Genomic DNA, 16457 nt, shown 5'->3' with positions numbered 1-16457 from the left:
TTCTCATATTGTACTGACCCGATACTTATATTCAAACGATCTATTGAAGTTGGCATACACAAACCCCATATCTGCTGTATATAAACATAATTTACAGTAAACATAAACATCGGCATATTTTGTTGATAATAATATCTGCTCGCAAAGTAATACCTACAGATATTAATTAATTATGTTGTATTAAAATTTAGCACTTTATCGCAAAATTCTGTGACTAAAAAACATTGAAACCAAGATACGAATTAACTATATCGTTATTATTATTTTATCTTATCTGTATGTACTTTCTAGCCGTCATATTTTTTAATCTTTAGGGGGCAATGAATTGTTGAAGATAAATAATTTTAAGTACGAATATCCGGGTCGCATGTTAGTAGCAAAATATTTATAAAACACTTAATAACAAAGGGTAGTATTAACTATTTCGTATTATGTGCTATAGATTCAAGCTATTGCATATTTTATAGGTACCTATTAAGCTTAGATCTATTAAGTATTTAATCTTGAAAAAAGTCTATACATACGTATGCTCATTGAAAAAAGAATTGACCCGAATACAGGGGCGTTTCGCTATCAGTTTCGGACATAGAAACATAATAATAATATAATGTACTTAGTATTTTCTAGGGTTGGATTTTACGCGAGTATTATACATTTAGAAATTAAAGACTTTTTAACGGATTTTAAACGCGATTTAATCATTATATTATTTTCCCGACGTTTCGAACACTCGCTCGGGAGACTGAGTCTCCCCGTGACCACGCTCGCTGTAAAGTGTTCGAAACGTCGGGAAAATAATATAATGATTAAATCGCGTTTAAAATCCGTTAAAAAGTCTTTAATTTCTATAATGTACTTATTAAAGATCAGTCCTTCGATTATTAATAACATCTAAAGGTGGTTTAAACTCAGTGAAATGATCTATTATTTCCGTCCGTACATACTTACATAGCAAAAATTGATGTCCGTACATAGCGTTTCGCTTCAAAACTAAGTAGGTACTTACCTATTACCTATATGCAAGGTATCAAATCTATAATAGGTAATAGATACCTTTTTTATAGATACCTGACTTAATTTGTACTAAATGCAGTTGAAAGGTTGTTTGAGTGTTGTGCGTAAAATATGAATCTACTAATAGATACTTAATTATTTTTATATTGCAGATTAAACATATTTTTTGCTCAAATACTTCGAAAACACTAATATAAAAGTCGCATGGATAGGATTGGCCTTATTATGTGTAAGATAATAATTATACAAAAATAAAATATTATATTGATTAAGTGCATATATAAATGAAATATAAATGCTCCACCTTCACTATTAAAAGTATTTTGTTAAAAAACAAATAAAAAATATTCTGGATTCATTCATTTCGCACAGCTCAAATTAGCAGTTTTATAAACATAGATATTATCTATTATAAAGTTTGCGTAAAACGCGACTCGCGATTCGCAAAGCCCTTCAGTCTACAATTCGCTGTTGAGAAAAGCGCGCGCGAATTTGTAAATATGGCGCGAAAATTGTTGTTACGTGAAATAAAAGAATTGAAATCTGTTAGAAAATTGTCTGCGAGTGTGAAATTGAATAAAAATGAACAATTTATAGTCAAATCATCGATTCCTGATGTAGTAGTTCCCGATATGAAATTTTTAGACCGGCTTTGGATTGATTCTCATCGATGGAATAGCAACCATATCGCTCTTGTAAGTCTAACAATAAACTTTCAATAAACTATAAAACATGAAATAAAATACACATAATACTAACACAAATTGATTTCTACATCGTTTTTGTTTAGATGTTACAAAAAAGTTGTATATTTCAACTGGGATATTATAAGTCACAGGTCATGCTTGCAGCTTGAGGAATATTATGCAATTTCAGATACTCAGGTTTATACCTACCGATTATCTTAGGTAATCGGCCTCCTGTAAAATGTCCATTGTCCAAAATGTTTATAGTTTGCGGATAGTGGATAAGATTTTAAAACTTAATGACATACACAATACAAAATAATATACCTAACTAATAGTAAAAACTTCGCAGCAAGGGCAGGTTTTTGCGAATGTTCGTGAGACTGGATCGAAAACGTCACTTTGTTTAGTATATAATTTTTTTATTATTTCCGTGTTATAAAAACTAGAAAATTTAAATATTTCTCTTATTTCCTGCTTATTATTTTTAAAATTTTACGAACTATTTTTGAACTAATTTGATATAGAAATATAGTTTTAACCAGGATCTCCAAATATTTACCTTGTTACCAGGTACATATAACCAATATTTGGGGCAGTTGCGTATTTATTCAGGAAGTAAAGAACAATAAGTGATTTGCCATCGTTAGAAACACAATAAGTCATCTCGTATAGCATACCTACTAGCTTTTAGCTTTTACAGCTCAGTCTCTCAAAGCGTTGTATGAAATATAAGAAATAGAGTCCAAAGCGAGTATTTAATAGAAAATAAAAAAATACGTATAGATGTGCGGACTGATTTATTATCAATACCACATCAATACTGACCCTTGTACAAGTAAATAATTTACTTGAGATAATACACTCGTTTTTCCACCAATTGGATGGCCCTTCCTCATTTCTAATGATTATGACAATAATAATATATTATTACCACTTATTCGTTGGTTCTTTATACATCTTTGATTAATATAATTTTAGCATGTATCTACATAATATCTAAATAATGAATGAAGTAGGTACTAGGTATTAAACATGTTATGTATATTTTGTCCTGTATATAAATATGTATCTATCTTAATTATTACGATGTTTTTATTGCCTTTATAAATAATTTTATGGGCATTATTACGTGATATTGCAGAAGACAATAGTTACATTGTAAATGAAATATAATTTATTACCTACGTTTTAACGTGTGCATACTATACATTTTTTTACATTATAACGTGTGTATACTATATTCAGAAAGGTGTTAATTCAAAAAATAAATTTTTATCCAAATAGGTAATGTCAACATGGCAAAAAAGGCAATGAGCAAAACAAGCATGTAGGATTTTCTGATTGAGAGATTTAATATGTACCTAGATATTCTAAATACTTATTTTGAAAGTTATAATATTATAAATCTCAATTCCATTAAGATGAGGGAAATGTCTGAAATCTTTAAATCTGAACAGTTTTCGTATAAAATAAAATGTGTCAAAATCGACAACTTTTTTATTGTTATCGAAGAATATTTATTAGATATAATATTAAATAGTTATAGTTAGATAAACCGATAATTTTGGAATCAAATTAAGTCACTGTTACTTGCGTAAAATTAACACGAATGTAGCTTCCGAGTCAGTTATTTAAAAATACCTACTTAGTGTTATCAAAAGCGTAGGTAGGTACCTACTTAATTAGTTTTCGCCCCTATAACACTATGATGTGAAACATATCAATTTCTTATCATAATGTTTTATCTTTAGTGGGTTCCATAAAGAATTGATAATTATTTATTACGAAAATTCATTAATTTTTGAAAAACTTTTATTCAACAATATAAAAGCCTTAAATAATATAAAAATAATAATTATAGTGTTCTATTTATGTTATGCAGAAGGTGGATTACCATATGGTTTTTTCCTTATGGAAAATTTCACCCTTCAGATTCGTTCTTTACAACAACGTGTTATTCCTAGGCTATTTTTATATTTTTAATTTAATTGCATGTGGACTTTGGCATAATTGTTCAAAGTCCACACGTTTGCAGATAAGATAAGCAGATTTACGTATTAGTTGTAGCCTTGTAAAAAGATTATAAACAATATCAGGTTAAATATATCTTGTGTTGATAGAATCTGTTGTTTGTCACCTGAAATCTAACGAGGCACTTTGATGATCTTTGGCCTTTTTATTCTGTCTCATCTTATCTAGGTAGACGTTTTTGTAATAAATCTTTAAATATTTATTACATTCGATAAGACAAGTATGAGACGAAATATTTATCCAATTTAAAAGATTTCAAACAAAAAGTTACGCATCTTATCTATAGATAGCTAGAGTTAGCTAGCGCAGCTAGTTTCAAAATATTTTATATTCTATCTTCTTAAATTTTGAAATTAAATGTCACCCACCCCACCCGTATAAATAGTATACAATAGTAACGACCAAATGATAAAAAAGCAATTTTAACGTTTAAAATCTGTAACTAATATTTCTCTACTACCTACTCTACATTCATGAAATGACTACGAACGAAATAATCTCCTCATTTTCCCCGTCATAAATGATAAAGACTAATAGGTTAATAAATTACTAAGTAATCTGTACCATAATATGTATAATATAATATAATAAAAATAATATAATATAATATATATATATATATAAAATAATATAATATAATATAATATAATATAATACAAATATATTAATTAAAACAGTTTAAAGGTTAGTAAAACAAGAATTAAATGAGACATATTTCAAAATAACGTTTCGTAGAAGGAAATACAGTTTTCTCAAGAGACGATCGTATTTACCGGTAAAAATAAATAATGTACGGAACGCTAATTTGGCGACGAGGTCATTTAGCGTAAGCCGAATAACAAAATGAGCAGAAACTATCAAGGTTGAGGTTATGCAGATTTTGTCTATTATGTCATATTGTACCTATACTTCCGTTTATGTGAACTCGGCTTTAGAGACGATGATTTCACGAAGTATTTGGTAATATGTGTGTAATAATGTACATATTTACAATAATATGATCCTGATGACTGTTGTTAATATATGTATAGATTAAATTTAATATATAATTTAAGGATTTCCTAGATTTGATAATACGACGCACATTGGCATACGGAATTAGACAGTCACCTTGTTTAAGATCTTTCTATGAACGAACCTAAAAAAGACGATAATATTGTATATCAGCATAATATGAGGTTAAACCTCTATTTAGAATATAGGTACCTAACATGATGTAGATGTGTTTATTATAATATTTACGTTTAGCATAAAATTAAATCACTATAAATAATTATTCAAATCATGAATCGCCGAGGAGAATTTTTCAGATTATTTGGTATAGGCTACCTGTTTACTCTATAGTATTAACTAATATGTAGAGATTAAAAGTAATCTATTGACACATATTTATTACCAATACTGTCAATACACATATATTTATCTATAGCTTACTGGGAATTTAAATATAATATTACTTATGTTGAAACTTCCAATGATAGTTATTACCATAGCTATAAGTTGAGTTGGTTGAGTAAGTTAAGGGTACTTTTTTTCCTTGACTTCTCCTCTGTAAGATAATTATGGAAGTACTTATTTCTCGTAATTATATTTTTCATAAAATAGTAATATTTTCTGTAGGAAGTTGAATTTAAAATTACATTAAATAAAAATATATTTAAATTATATTTCCGTTTAAAAACTACATAGTGGGAGTGGAATTTTCGAGAACTTCACTGACGTAGTTTTATCTTCATTTGTATATAGTAGCACTTAAACTGGTAACTAAGTGAATGGTTTTGGACATTCTATTTCGTGCTAGGAAGCAATCTTGCCAGCCTTGCAAATCCTGAATCCATACTTGGTGTAGGAATTTGGTAGGAATGCACACGGAATTCATAATAAGTACCTACCTAAGTACCTAGTTCTCGAATTTTTAGTTTGATAATGTACCTATAAAGAAGATAGCTATAATTTTGCAATGTATACTGATAAAGGAATAATGACTCAGTGAGTCAAAATATTTCTGTGATACCGAACTGATAAGGTTTTATAATTGTCAGATAGGTTTAATGCTCTAAGGTTTAATGAGTTTTCATACACACATACAATTTTGTAAAATATATAAAGCTCACTTCACACTTCAAATAATAACATGAAAAAATTTGGCAAAATATAGGTACATAGTATGAGGTCTACATGATAAATTGTGGCCCCTCATTGTGATTTTTTTACTTACAGGGTGGCTCTGAAATACGTTGACAACTTATTTTACGATTTATTTTATTTTTCTTTTACACAGTATAACGATGACTACTAAATAATAAAAATACAGAATTATTTTAATGTAAATATCTATTTATTTTCAAAATAACCACCTTTAGCCTTAATACAAAGGCTTAAACGTTTTCTGAAAATTTCGACGATTTTCCGTACCTCCTCTTCAGATATTTTGCCCCACTCACAAGTGAGTGTTGTCTTCAGCGCGTCTTAACTTCTGTGTGAAGTTGCACAGGCCCTCGCCTCTAGAATTGATCATACGCTGAAATCCATTTGATTAAGATCTGGTTAAAATGGAGGCCATTCCTTGGAACTTATGAACTCTGGGAAATGGTCCATACATCACTACTGCACATTTGAGGCCCTGTGAGATGAAGCAGAGTCCTGTTGAAAAGTCCACGGTTGGTCACCGAAGTGCTGCTGGCTCCAAGGAAGAACTACACTCTCCAAAATATCGCATCGGTATATTTTTGGATTCACTTTCACACCTTTTTTTACGAAAACGAGAGGATTTTTGCCTGTTGAGCAAATGCCACGCCAAACATGACTGAATCCGGTTTTTGCCGAAGGGGGATAATTGCTGTGGTTCCACGGTGACTAGAAGAGTAAACTCCATCATTTTGGCGGTTATGAGACTGCTGAATTTGAAAAAAATTCCATCTGTGAAAAAAATATTTTTCCACGATTCACCAGCGGAGCGCGCATTCAGTAAGCGACATCTTTCAAGGCGTATTTTTTTATCTTTATCATCCAACTGCTGTGCTTTTCGCAGCTTGTATGCTGTTAACTTGAGCTCATTTTTAACAACTCGTTGTAACGTTGAATGACGAACAACTAAGTCTCGAGTCATTTTTCTTACCTTGGCAAGTGAATTGCGGGTCAATCTTTGTTTGACGATATGACGAAGCCTAGGCGTCCTCACAGTTATTTTTCTGCCTCTTCCCAGACGGTCACCAAGATGGCCAAGCACATCGAAGCGTTTAAAAGCAGAAGAAAATAACTGCTGACTGATACCGAGAAGTCGCACTACCTCGCACTGCCGCTTACCAGCCTCATATAAGGATATTATTTCACCTCGTTGAGCAGACACAGTAAAAAATGACTAATTTTAAATTTATTCTCTTCACAAATAACGTTAAATTGGCGCCAAAACATGTGAAAATAATAATTAAAAAACAAAAGCAACGCAGCATGTCCCATTTTTGAAATTTATTATTTTGAAATTTGTCAACGTAATTTAGAACCACCCTGTAATTACTTTTATCAGCGTCTGATGTCAGATAACGAAAATAAATGAATTTCAGACATTAGGCCTAGCGATAGTATCGTAATATTTTTCTAAAATTATTAAAAAAAATGACTTGATACCCCAAAAGAAGATAATGTAATCGCACATTATAAAGTAAATAAGATTAAAGATTATAATATGTTAGTGGTGATACCATAACTGATAGCGGTTTTGATGACAGATAAACGAATGAAGGTGTGTACAAGTTAATGTTTTGATTAAATTAATACGATTAAAACAATTGACTTTTTGCATACCTACTTTGTAAGTATTATTTAGACGATCACAGAGAAGCCTTAACATGAAATAAAAATTTATATTCTTCTACAACTGCTATTTAACCTTTTTAATTGATTTCCTTCATTATATTGCCATTGAAAGATGAGTAACTATACTTGTGATATTTTTTTTCAGTTCGTTATGGAGCAATAGTTACAAATATAATAAGGTAGTTATAATAATCATAACGAAATAATGAGTTTACACGAAGTCAGATACAATAGTGATTGAAGAGAATTTGCCAATATCTATGAATGATAAATGAATTACGATGCAATCTCAGTAATTATATCGACATTAGACGACCTTAGCGTGATTATTGTTATGTCTACACACTTAAGTAAACAATCTTTAGTGAGTACAATTTACCAAATTGCTGAAAATTGCAAGGAACTAAAGTGGAAATGCATAAAGACGTACCTACGACATGCAATACACATCTTCTTAAATAAGAAATTGCTTGACAATTTCTTAGAAATAAAACGAATTGTGGAGAGTTAATGATTTCATCATCATATATCTCATTATGTTGCCTCTACAGGGAGGGTTCAGGCTGTAATTCACCACCATGGTCTAGTGCGGGTTGGCAGATGATAAATGTATTCGAAATTTTTGATTCTTCGACGTGTCGGTTTCCTCACGATGTCTTTATTCCTCACGGTTTTGAGTAGTGGTTATGTTATCAACAATTGAACAATCACTTTATTTCCAGCATATTCGCCTGTACTCGAACCTCTGACTTATCGATTTGATGTCCGAGGTCCTCACCACTGCACCACAAGTGCTATAGTCATCATACCTATAGTATTATGCTAGAATATTGATACCAAGTGAAGTGTAGCCATAAATATCCTTATCTAATCTATTTCAGAAATGTGCAGAAACAAAGAAGACCTACACGTTTGCAGAGTTATGGAAGTATACAGCAGTATTCGCGACATCCCTTCGGAAGAAATTAGGGTTACAAGCAAACGATGTTGTAGCAGTAATGTTACCTAATTGCCCAGAGTTTCCTGTAGTTGCTTTTGGATCGCTACAGGCGGGATGTATTGTGACTACAATAAACCCTATTTATAAAGAAAGTAAGAATTGTTTAATATCCTTTAGCGCTGAAAAGGTAGTTTGCAGTTTTTCAATATAACCGGTAATCTGATACTCGAAGAACCAATTGACTAGCAAATATACACACATGTAATAGAAGCAAAAAGGAAATTAATTATGTATTTATAACAAAAAATATTGATGATACCTATATTATTTACTTGTGAACATGAAAAACGTGAGACATTTTACTGAAAAATGAATTTACATAAGTATAATAGAATACTTTTTTGCGTTTTAAATGACATTGATAAAAATAGATTGAATGTGTAAAAAATATCTCATAAAAACGTGAATTTCAAAACAATTAAAAATAATTATCAAGGTTTATAACTTGCAATTACTTACGTAAATAATATTTTTTTTAATATTTTATTGTAAAATATTTTATTTATCTTGAATGAAAAATAATTATTAATAAAGTTTGATTATTATAATTCCAGTGGAGATAGGCCATCAAGTGGCGACAACAAATCCAAAAGTGGTGGTCACAATATCCGAATGTTACGAAAACCTTAGAAAAGGTCTACAAAGTGCTAAAAGTCAAGCTAAAATTGTTCTATTAGACAAACCAAACAAAACCTTACCAGATGGAGCTATAAGATTTTCTGAAATCGCTGAAAATGGAGAGGCTGATTATGTTATGTTGGAAAAAATTGAGAGGAAGAAAGATGATGTTGCTTTTATACCGTTTTCTAGTGGAACAACAGGTCTTCCCAAAGGAGTTGATATAACGCATGGGAATTTACTAGCCAGTAGTACTTTGATGAGCCAAAAGCCTAATGATTTCGCGTTGATGGCTGATGGTAAGTGATTCTTGAGTAGTTATTGAGTACCTAGTGTTAGTGTTTTGATTGCTACATAGTAAATAATTGGAAATTTTAATCGATACATAAAAAAAAAAATGTTAGTACTTTTTACATTAATTTTGAATTAAAAATTACTTTTGAAATTACAAAATACGAAAAAAAATGTAGAAAGAATTAAATACAGTAATCATGTAGTTTATTCGCAATGTAAGTTTAAAATGAATAAAATAATCAATGCACCAGAAATCAACACACAAATGTACATATAAAAAATAACTTATCAGGAGAATTAAGTATAAAGAAAGAAGAATTTTACTAGAGAGTGGTTAAATTTTGCCAACTGCAGTTTATTTTTTTCATAATAAGTATGTTGATTAATACCGTCATTCAATTGAATCTGTTAAACTGTTAAATCTACTAAGTATAGATGTTATAATACGGATAGCAAATTATACAACTCTACAATGTAACTATCGAGACCCAGTTACTACAACAAGTTTTTAAGTAACTTAGGTACCTCGGAGTTAATAATTACTGGTTTAGGTCTATACTTAAATGATTACTTACATCATTTCTTGTACGGTTCGTTTTATAAATAATTTTCTATTTTTAACGTATTAAAGAAGTCGAGTAGATTTTATTACGAAAAAGAAAAACTAATGTTTCTGCTTGTTTTACGAAATATCTGAATATTTGGATTTCATGACTCAATTCTACATTTTATATTATAGGCACCTATGTAATCTATTATTTCCTTTTTAAAAATAGATTTGTGAAAAATGGTGATAATTTTTAGTTTTTCTTTTATTTCGGTAGTTTGTTGGCAATTTTTATAAAATATATTTAAGTATATTAAATTCGGCCTTCATAATTTTATTTACTTATATGTCGTATACGTATGTATATTTACAGCAAATTATCAAGACATAGTGCCCTGTATCCTGCCATTCTTCCACATCTATGGGCTAGTGGTAACATTAATAGGGCATATAACCAAGGGCTGCCAATTGGTCACGATGCCCCGATTTTCTGCAACTACCTTCTTTGATGTTCTGAAGAACGATAAACCACATCTTTTGTATGTGGTTCCGCCTATTGGTGAGTAAAAAAACATTTAAAAAAATGTGTGCGTGTACTAGAGTACACACGTAAGAAGTGAAACTTCTTTATGACCTTATTTTTCAAAAAATAATTTACTATATATACAATATTACAGAAATAAGTTAGCCTAACACGCTCGTCGCTTCGCTCCTCGCTACCTATTTGAATATTTATACCGGCCACTGCCGCTTCTCGCTCGCCTCGCTTGTTCCGCTCGTGCGGTAGTTCAAAAGTTAACTTAAAACGCTCGTCGCTATAGGGATAAGAAAAAGATGGCGCGTAACGGAAAATGTCACGCGTAACGAAAAAATGTTACACAAAATTTTTTTCCAACCCCGATAAAGAAGTTTCACTTCAAAAATATATAAAAAGAAACAACAAATTAAAAAGAGCGTGTGTGCCGAGCACACGTGTCAGAATTGAAACTTCATTAGCAAGATTCAAAGATACCAAAATCGTCGCCTTACTCCATGACGTGACGGTATTGCCATGACGCGACCTTGAAATTTTACTCCCAATGCGCCTAAAGAAGTTTCACTTCTAAAATATATTATGACCGTCATTATTGTTAATTTTTATTTTATTTTATTTATTTGATTTGCCAACAGATGTACATCTTACATTTATAATATACTAGCGGTCCGCCCCGGCTTCGCCCGTGGTACATATTAACGTTTTCTCTACATAAGAACCATCCTCGTACTTCAAGGAATATAATAAAAAAAGAATTATCGAAATCGGTTCAGCCGTTCTCGAGTTATGGAATTACAACGAAAAGTGGCATTGATTTTTATATATTAGAAGATTTTGAGTATGTGACATAATTAGCATGCATAGCAAGACGTAGATCCAATTACAGGCAAATACAATATGCATTTTTGAGTTGTATCAAATTATAGTTTCTAATCGTAGTATAAATTCTAATTAGAAAACATTATTCTAATCAGTATAATTTTTATGCAAAACGTTTTTATATGCAAACAAACTAAGAAAGTTGATGTCAACTTTTGTACTATTAAATAATCTATTAAGGTCCCGACAACCTCTAGCAATGACGCTGTTGAAGCCTAAATTGGTTCTATAGTCTGTAGTAGTTCTATAGTATCGTCATTTAAAACGCGGGTGAAGCCGCGGGCGTAAAGCTAGTGGTACATTACTTAGACATTATATGTAGATAGAATACTCTTTGGAAAGATGATAAAGTCTACCAAAAGCTTTCTATTGCATAACAATAATTTTAAGAATGTTGACGTTATTCCAAATTCTTCATATTATCGGAGGATTTGATAAGAATTGCATACCCTTTCAATGTTAATAATCATACCATAAATCAAGTGATTATCATCTGATTGCAAAAAAATGATAATGTCATAGTAATTAAAAACCTTGGAGTAACTTTAAAATATAAATTATTTTTCAGTAATACTGCTAGGAAAACATCCCGATGTAAAAGCAGAACATTTCACAAACGTTCGTAGAATTATATGTGGAGCCGCACCGCTAGCGGCGTCTGATGCTGATGCTATCCTGGAAAAGAGTAAAGTGAGTATAGAAACAGTAAAAGAATTGAATAGCTATAATACATAAAATAATCATAGTATAGAATAATCATTAGTTAATAGACACTGTAATAAAGGGAATATTATAATGTACGACAGTACTGTATCAGTAGAGGATAAAATGGACTCAAGTCTTGTAAGGCATAAAAGGTTCAAATCCTATGAAGTCGCTTGTTCCATAGCTGTTTTAAAACTTGACATAAGTAGTATTTTTAAAGAAAATAAATATTTACTAACTTGTATTTCAATTCTAACACAATGATAAGAGAATTCATTTCTCCAATTTATTTTCTTGAAATCTACCTTAATTTTTGCGAGGAAAATAAAAAAAGTACCGTCAACATTTTGATTTTTTAATTTAATTAAAAACATCAAAAATTAATTAAAAAACATTAACATTTATTTTAAACATTAATCGTTATTCAATAATAATTATTATACTTAAAACTAACAATTTTCAGTCAAACCTAGCGTTTGGACAAGGTTTCGGAGCAACAGAAACGTGTTCGCTAACAACTACCACATTTATAGACACAAAGATAGAAGACTATGCGTCGTGTGGCGAACCGATGGTTAATGTTGAATTGAAGTTTGTTGATCCAGTTACTGGAAATGATGTGCCTATTGGTGAAGTAAGTATTAATAAATGCAATTTATAATAGATAAAGATATTATAAAAATCATAAAGTTATGTTCAAGAGTCTTACGAATATTATTTTCCAAATACATAGGTACAATTTTTATGCATACCTATTATATCAATTCTTATGTAAGTGAAATTGTATTTCTTCAAATTACTTAGTCTTTAAATTGATTATTCTATAGAATCGAAAGAGTAAAAAGATTGTTAAAATGTATAATGGGTTTGAATCCCGTATCATGATTGAATTTTTTATCTTGCTAATATTAAAACATGGGGATCTGAAATAAATGAATTCTTGTCATGTTGTCGATAGGTTTTTAATTATTTGTTTAATGAGCTTAACTTAGAGAAATAAAACTTCTATGACGAATTCCCATATCTAATTTTCAGTCGGGAGAATTGTTAGTAAGATCACCAACACTAATGAAAGGTTACCACAAAAACGAGAAAGCAACTAAAGAATCAATTACTGAAGATGGTTTCTTCAAAACTGGAGACCTTGGGTATTATAAGCCTGATGTCGGATTGTACGTGACTGATAGGATTAAGGAACTTATTAAGGTTTGTTTTGGTATAATTATGTGAATACTTAAAAAGATAAAAAAGTACATCAATTATTGTTATGGTAGTTTGGATAGGTTCTGTTTTGCTAAATAATAAATGAGTTGAAAAGTATATTTGGAACAATTATAAGAAATTGGTAAAACCGACCGATTATGAAAAATGCCTTTTAATATATATTTTTTCTTTTAATTCAATTCTTGATATTTAAAAGTTGTATTGTTCAATTAATTTATTAAGGAAAAAAAGTGGAATGCAACAATATATGGTACTAATTTATTTCAGGTTAAAGGAATGCAAGTAGCACCAGCGGAATTGGAAAGTTTGCTCCGATCGCATCCAGCCGTTCAGGATGCTGCTGTTATTGGTAAGGAATTTAGTACAACATAAAACTTAATGTACCCTGTTATTGGTAAGGTATTTAAAACGAGACCTAGTAATAAAAGTACTCTACAAGAAAACTAGGTTAAAACTGTACCTATTGGTTTTTTTTAAATTTCACAAAACAAAAATTTTATCGGTTAATGAATGTAATGGTGCTAAAATTATTTTCAAGCAATATTAGAAATTGATATTGGATGAGTATTATTAATTGATTGTATTTAGCAGATACATGTAGTTAATATTTGAAAAGTCAAATGTTTAGTTTTTGTAATGTATATTTTAAAAAATACGTAGTAATATGCATACTATACACTTTATAAAAATATTTGGTTGTTTAAAATATTTTTAAATACATACAATGAGAAATGGATTGAGGGAAGAGAGGCCTTTGCTCAGCAGTGGGACAGCCATGGGTCATAATAAACATTCTTCTTACATTTGCTTTCTTACATTCTAGGAGTACCCCACGAATTCCACGGCGAAGTACCAAAAGCATTTATTATAAAGAAAAATGGTCTCAGCGCGACCCCTGAGGAACTCCAAGACTTTGTCGCGAACCAAGTGGCCTCATTCAAGAAAATAGAAGAAGTTGTTTTCGTAAATGAAATACCTAAAACTAGTACAGGAAAGATTTTAAGGAAGGATTTGAAGAAAATGTACGCTTAGTGAAATAATATATAAGTTTCATAAAAGAGACTGAATCAAATGCTTGGATGAAATCACTTTAGAAATGTTTAAGAAATGAAATATATTTTTCGTATTTTTTATTCTATTATGACTTGAGAAGTCAGTTACGAGAGTTTATATTTATAAAATAATGGGAAAATTCTATTACAAATTTTTAGCTTGGTGTTTTTGCTATTAAAATTTTGAAAGGTTAATAAATCCGTCCTATCAAACACTTTTATTAGATTGAAATTTGAAATGTTGGTGATGTGCTTTATTGAGTAGTATTTAATTATTTTGATGTATTTTTTGTTTAAAAAAACATTTACAAAAGTTTCTTATTTTTTTCTTGTCAAGTCATGTTCGAATCTTCTCAAATTTCTTTTTTTTTATACATGTGAACATTTTAATGATATAATATATAATGTTGACTATCAAAATTATTATTATCAGGTTGAATCCAATTTTATATACTATAATAGGTACTTACTTACAATTTGGAAAATAAATTTTTGTTTTCAATTTTATTTTATTTTTTATCTACCAAGTAGCTTATATAAGAAAAAAGATACTGAAACGAGAAACACGTACAATATAGACATTAGAGTAATTATTTTATTAAATAGATTTTCTTGCGCCTAGTAAAAATAATAGAGATGGTATACTGAATCAAAAACAAATCTATTAATTTACTAGAACACAGCCATTCTAAATCAGTTATTTTCTGTATTATGAAGTACTTAATACTGAAAGTACAGCATACTTTCTGATTGATTTCCTTCGATAAAATTAAAAAGAAACATGATTGGGTTTCTCTTAATTCTTACCAAAATTTTGTTTTAATACTTAATGTTTTTTTTTTTTAATTCAGTTCAGAATTCAATAATGAGTGTTTGATTGTGTAAGTTTCATGTTTTTATTTGAGATTATTTTATTTGAATTTATACAAAAAATTAAGAAAATTGGATAGATTGCGTACGGTTAAAAGTTAAAACTAACCCTCCTTCTTTTTTCCGGAGTTTAAAAGAGTGAAAGTTCTTCTGCAATATTTGTAAAATATAATATTAAACAATTTTAGCAGTAGTATATTTTGGAAGAAAGTATCTACTAGAGATGATTTGCTGTTGAAGTGTAGTTGAGTTTAGTTTGAGTTCGAACAGAGAACAAACACCTTATTTGAAAAAAAATGTATTTGTCAACATTTTCCTCTTGATTTTATGTGATGAGGTCGGTTTCATTCAATATTTAGAATGAACATTATTTGAAATCGCAATTGCATCGTTCAAATTTCAACCTTATTCCAATAAGATAAAGTTTAAATAAATATTTATAAAAACGCAAACCGACTCATTGCCTTATCGTAGGTCAATAGTAGAACTGCATGAATGTTTAAACCAATATGACCGCAATACGTAATACCTTGTAAATTATATTATCTGTGCATGTATATGTATAGTATATTGCATATGTGAGTGTTTAGATTTTATAGGCGTGTGATTTAAACATTATATATTACTTTCCACCAGCGGTTTCACTCGCGATGTCTAAAACAACATATAAAAATCTGTCTCTTGAACCACTCTGTCTATTTAAAAAGAACCGCTTAAAGATCCGTTGTATGGTTTTAAAGATAATCTCAGGATACATAGGGATGGTGGTATGGTTTTAAAGATAATCTCAGGATACAGACGGGAAACAGTTTAGTAATAGTAGAGTCCATAGAGTCCCTCTATTATCTTTAAGAGGAGCTGATTTTTAAAGTACCTAAGATAATCAACTTTCAGTATTTGAAAGAGTCCTTATTTGAGAGGGTTGGCACTGGTAAAATCACAATAAATTAGAGTTAATGGGACATCCAAAATATCCCATTATCATCTCTGGTTTCCTGTGAAATATTGCTCTCCGCCAATCATTGAGGATTATAGGTCAACGAACGAGGAAGCACTCGCTAAATTTTATTCAGTTGATCCATTTATTTTTGTAAACAAATTGCACTTGACTGTTGCACAAAAATACACTGCTTCGTATGCATTAATATGTATATGTTTATATTCAATGCTAGTAGCATTTAGC

At 30.0% G+C, this 16457-nt stretch overlaps 1 protein-coding gene across 1 annotated transcript; it reads left to right on the top strand.

The window, feature by feature from the left end:
* Positions 1-1458: 1458 nt before the first annotated feature.
* Positions 1459-14540, top strand: LOC123697208 (4-coumarate--CoA ligase 2-like). Its single transcript, XM_045643639.1, has 9 exons — positions 1459-1709; positions 8432-8642; positions 9105-9467; positions 10383-10568; positions 11992-12113; positions 12592-12762; positions 13164-13334; positions 13620-13701; positions 14176-14540. Exons 1-9 carry the CDS (start codon positions 1515-1517, stop codon positions 14382-14384), a joined length of 1710 nt encoding a protein of 569 aa, XP_045499595.1. The 5' UTR covers positions 1459-1514; the 3' UTR covers positions 14385-14540.
* Positions 14541-16457: the final 1917 nt, after the last annotated feature.

This window comes from Colias croceus, chromosome 14 (genome assembly GCF_905220415.1).
Source record: "Colias croceus chromosome 14, ilColCroc2.1".
Taxonomy (NCBI): domain Eukaryota; kingdom Metazoa; phylum Arthropoda; class Insecta; order Lepidoptera; family Pieridae; genus Colias; species Colias croceus.
This window is presented reverse-complemented; position numbering and strand designations above follow the sequence as displayed.

Bases quoted from the DNA above. Each gene is read 5' to 3' on its own strand.
- LOC123697208 (XM_045643639.1), top strand. From the start codon at position 1,515: ATGGCGCGAAAATTGTTGTTACGTGAAATAAAAGAATTGAAATCTGTT. The intron at 10,569-11,991 runs GTGAGTAAAAAA...ATTATTTTTCAG, and splicing joins GTATGTGGTTCCGCCTATTG to TAATACTGCTAGGAAAACAT. The intron at 13,702-14,175 runs GTAAGGAATTTA...CTTACATTCTAG, and splicing joins TCAGGATGCTGCTGTTATTG to GAGTACCCCACGAATTCCAC.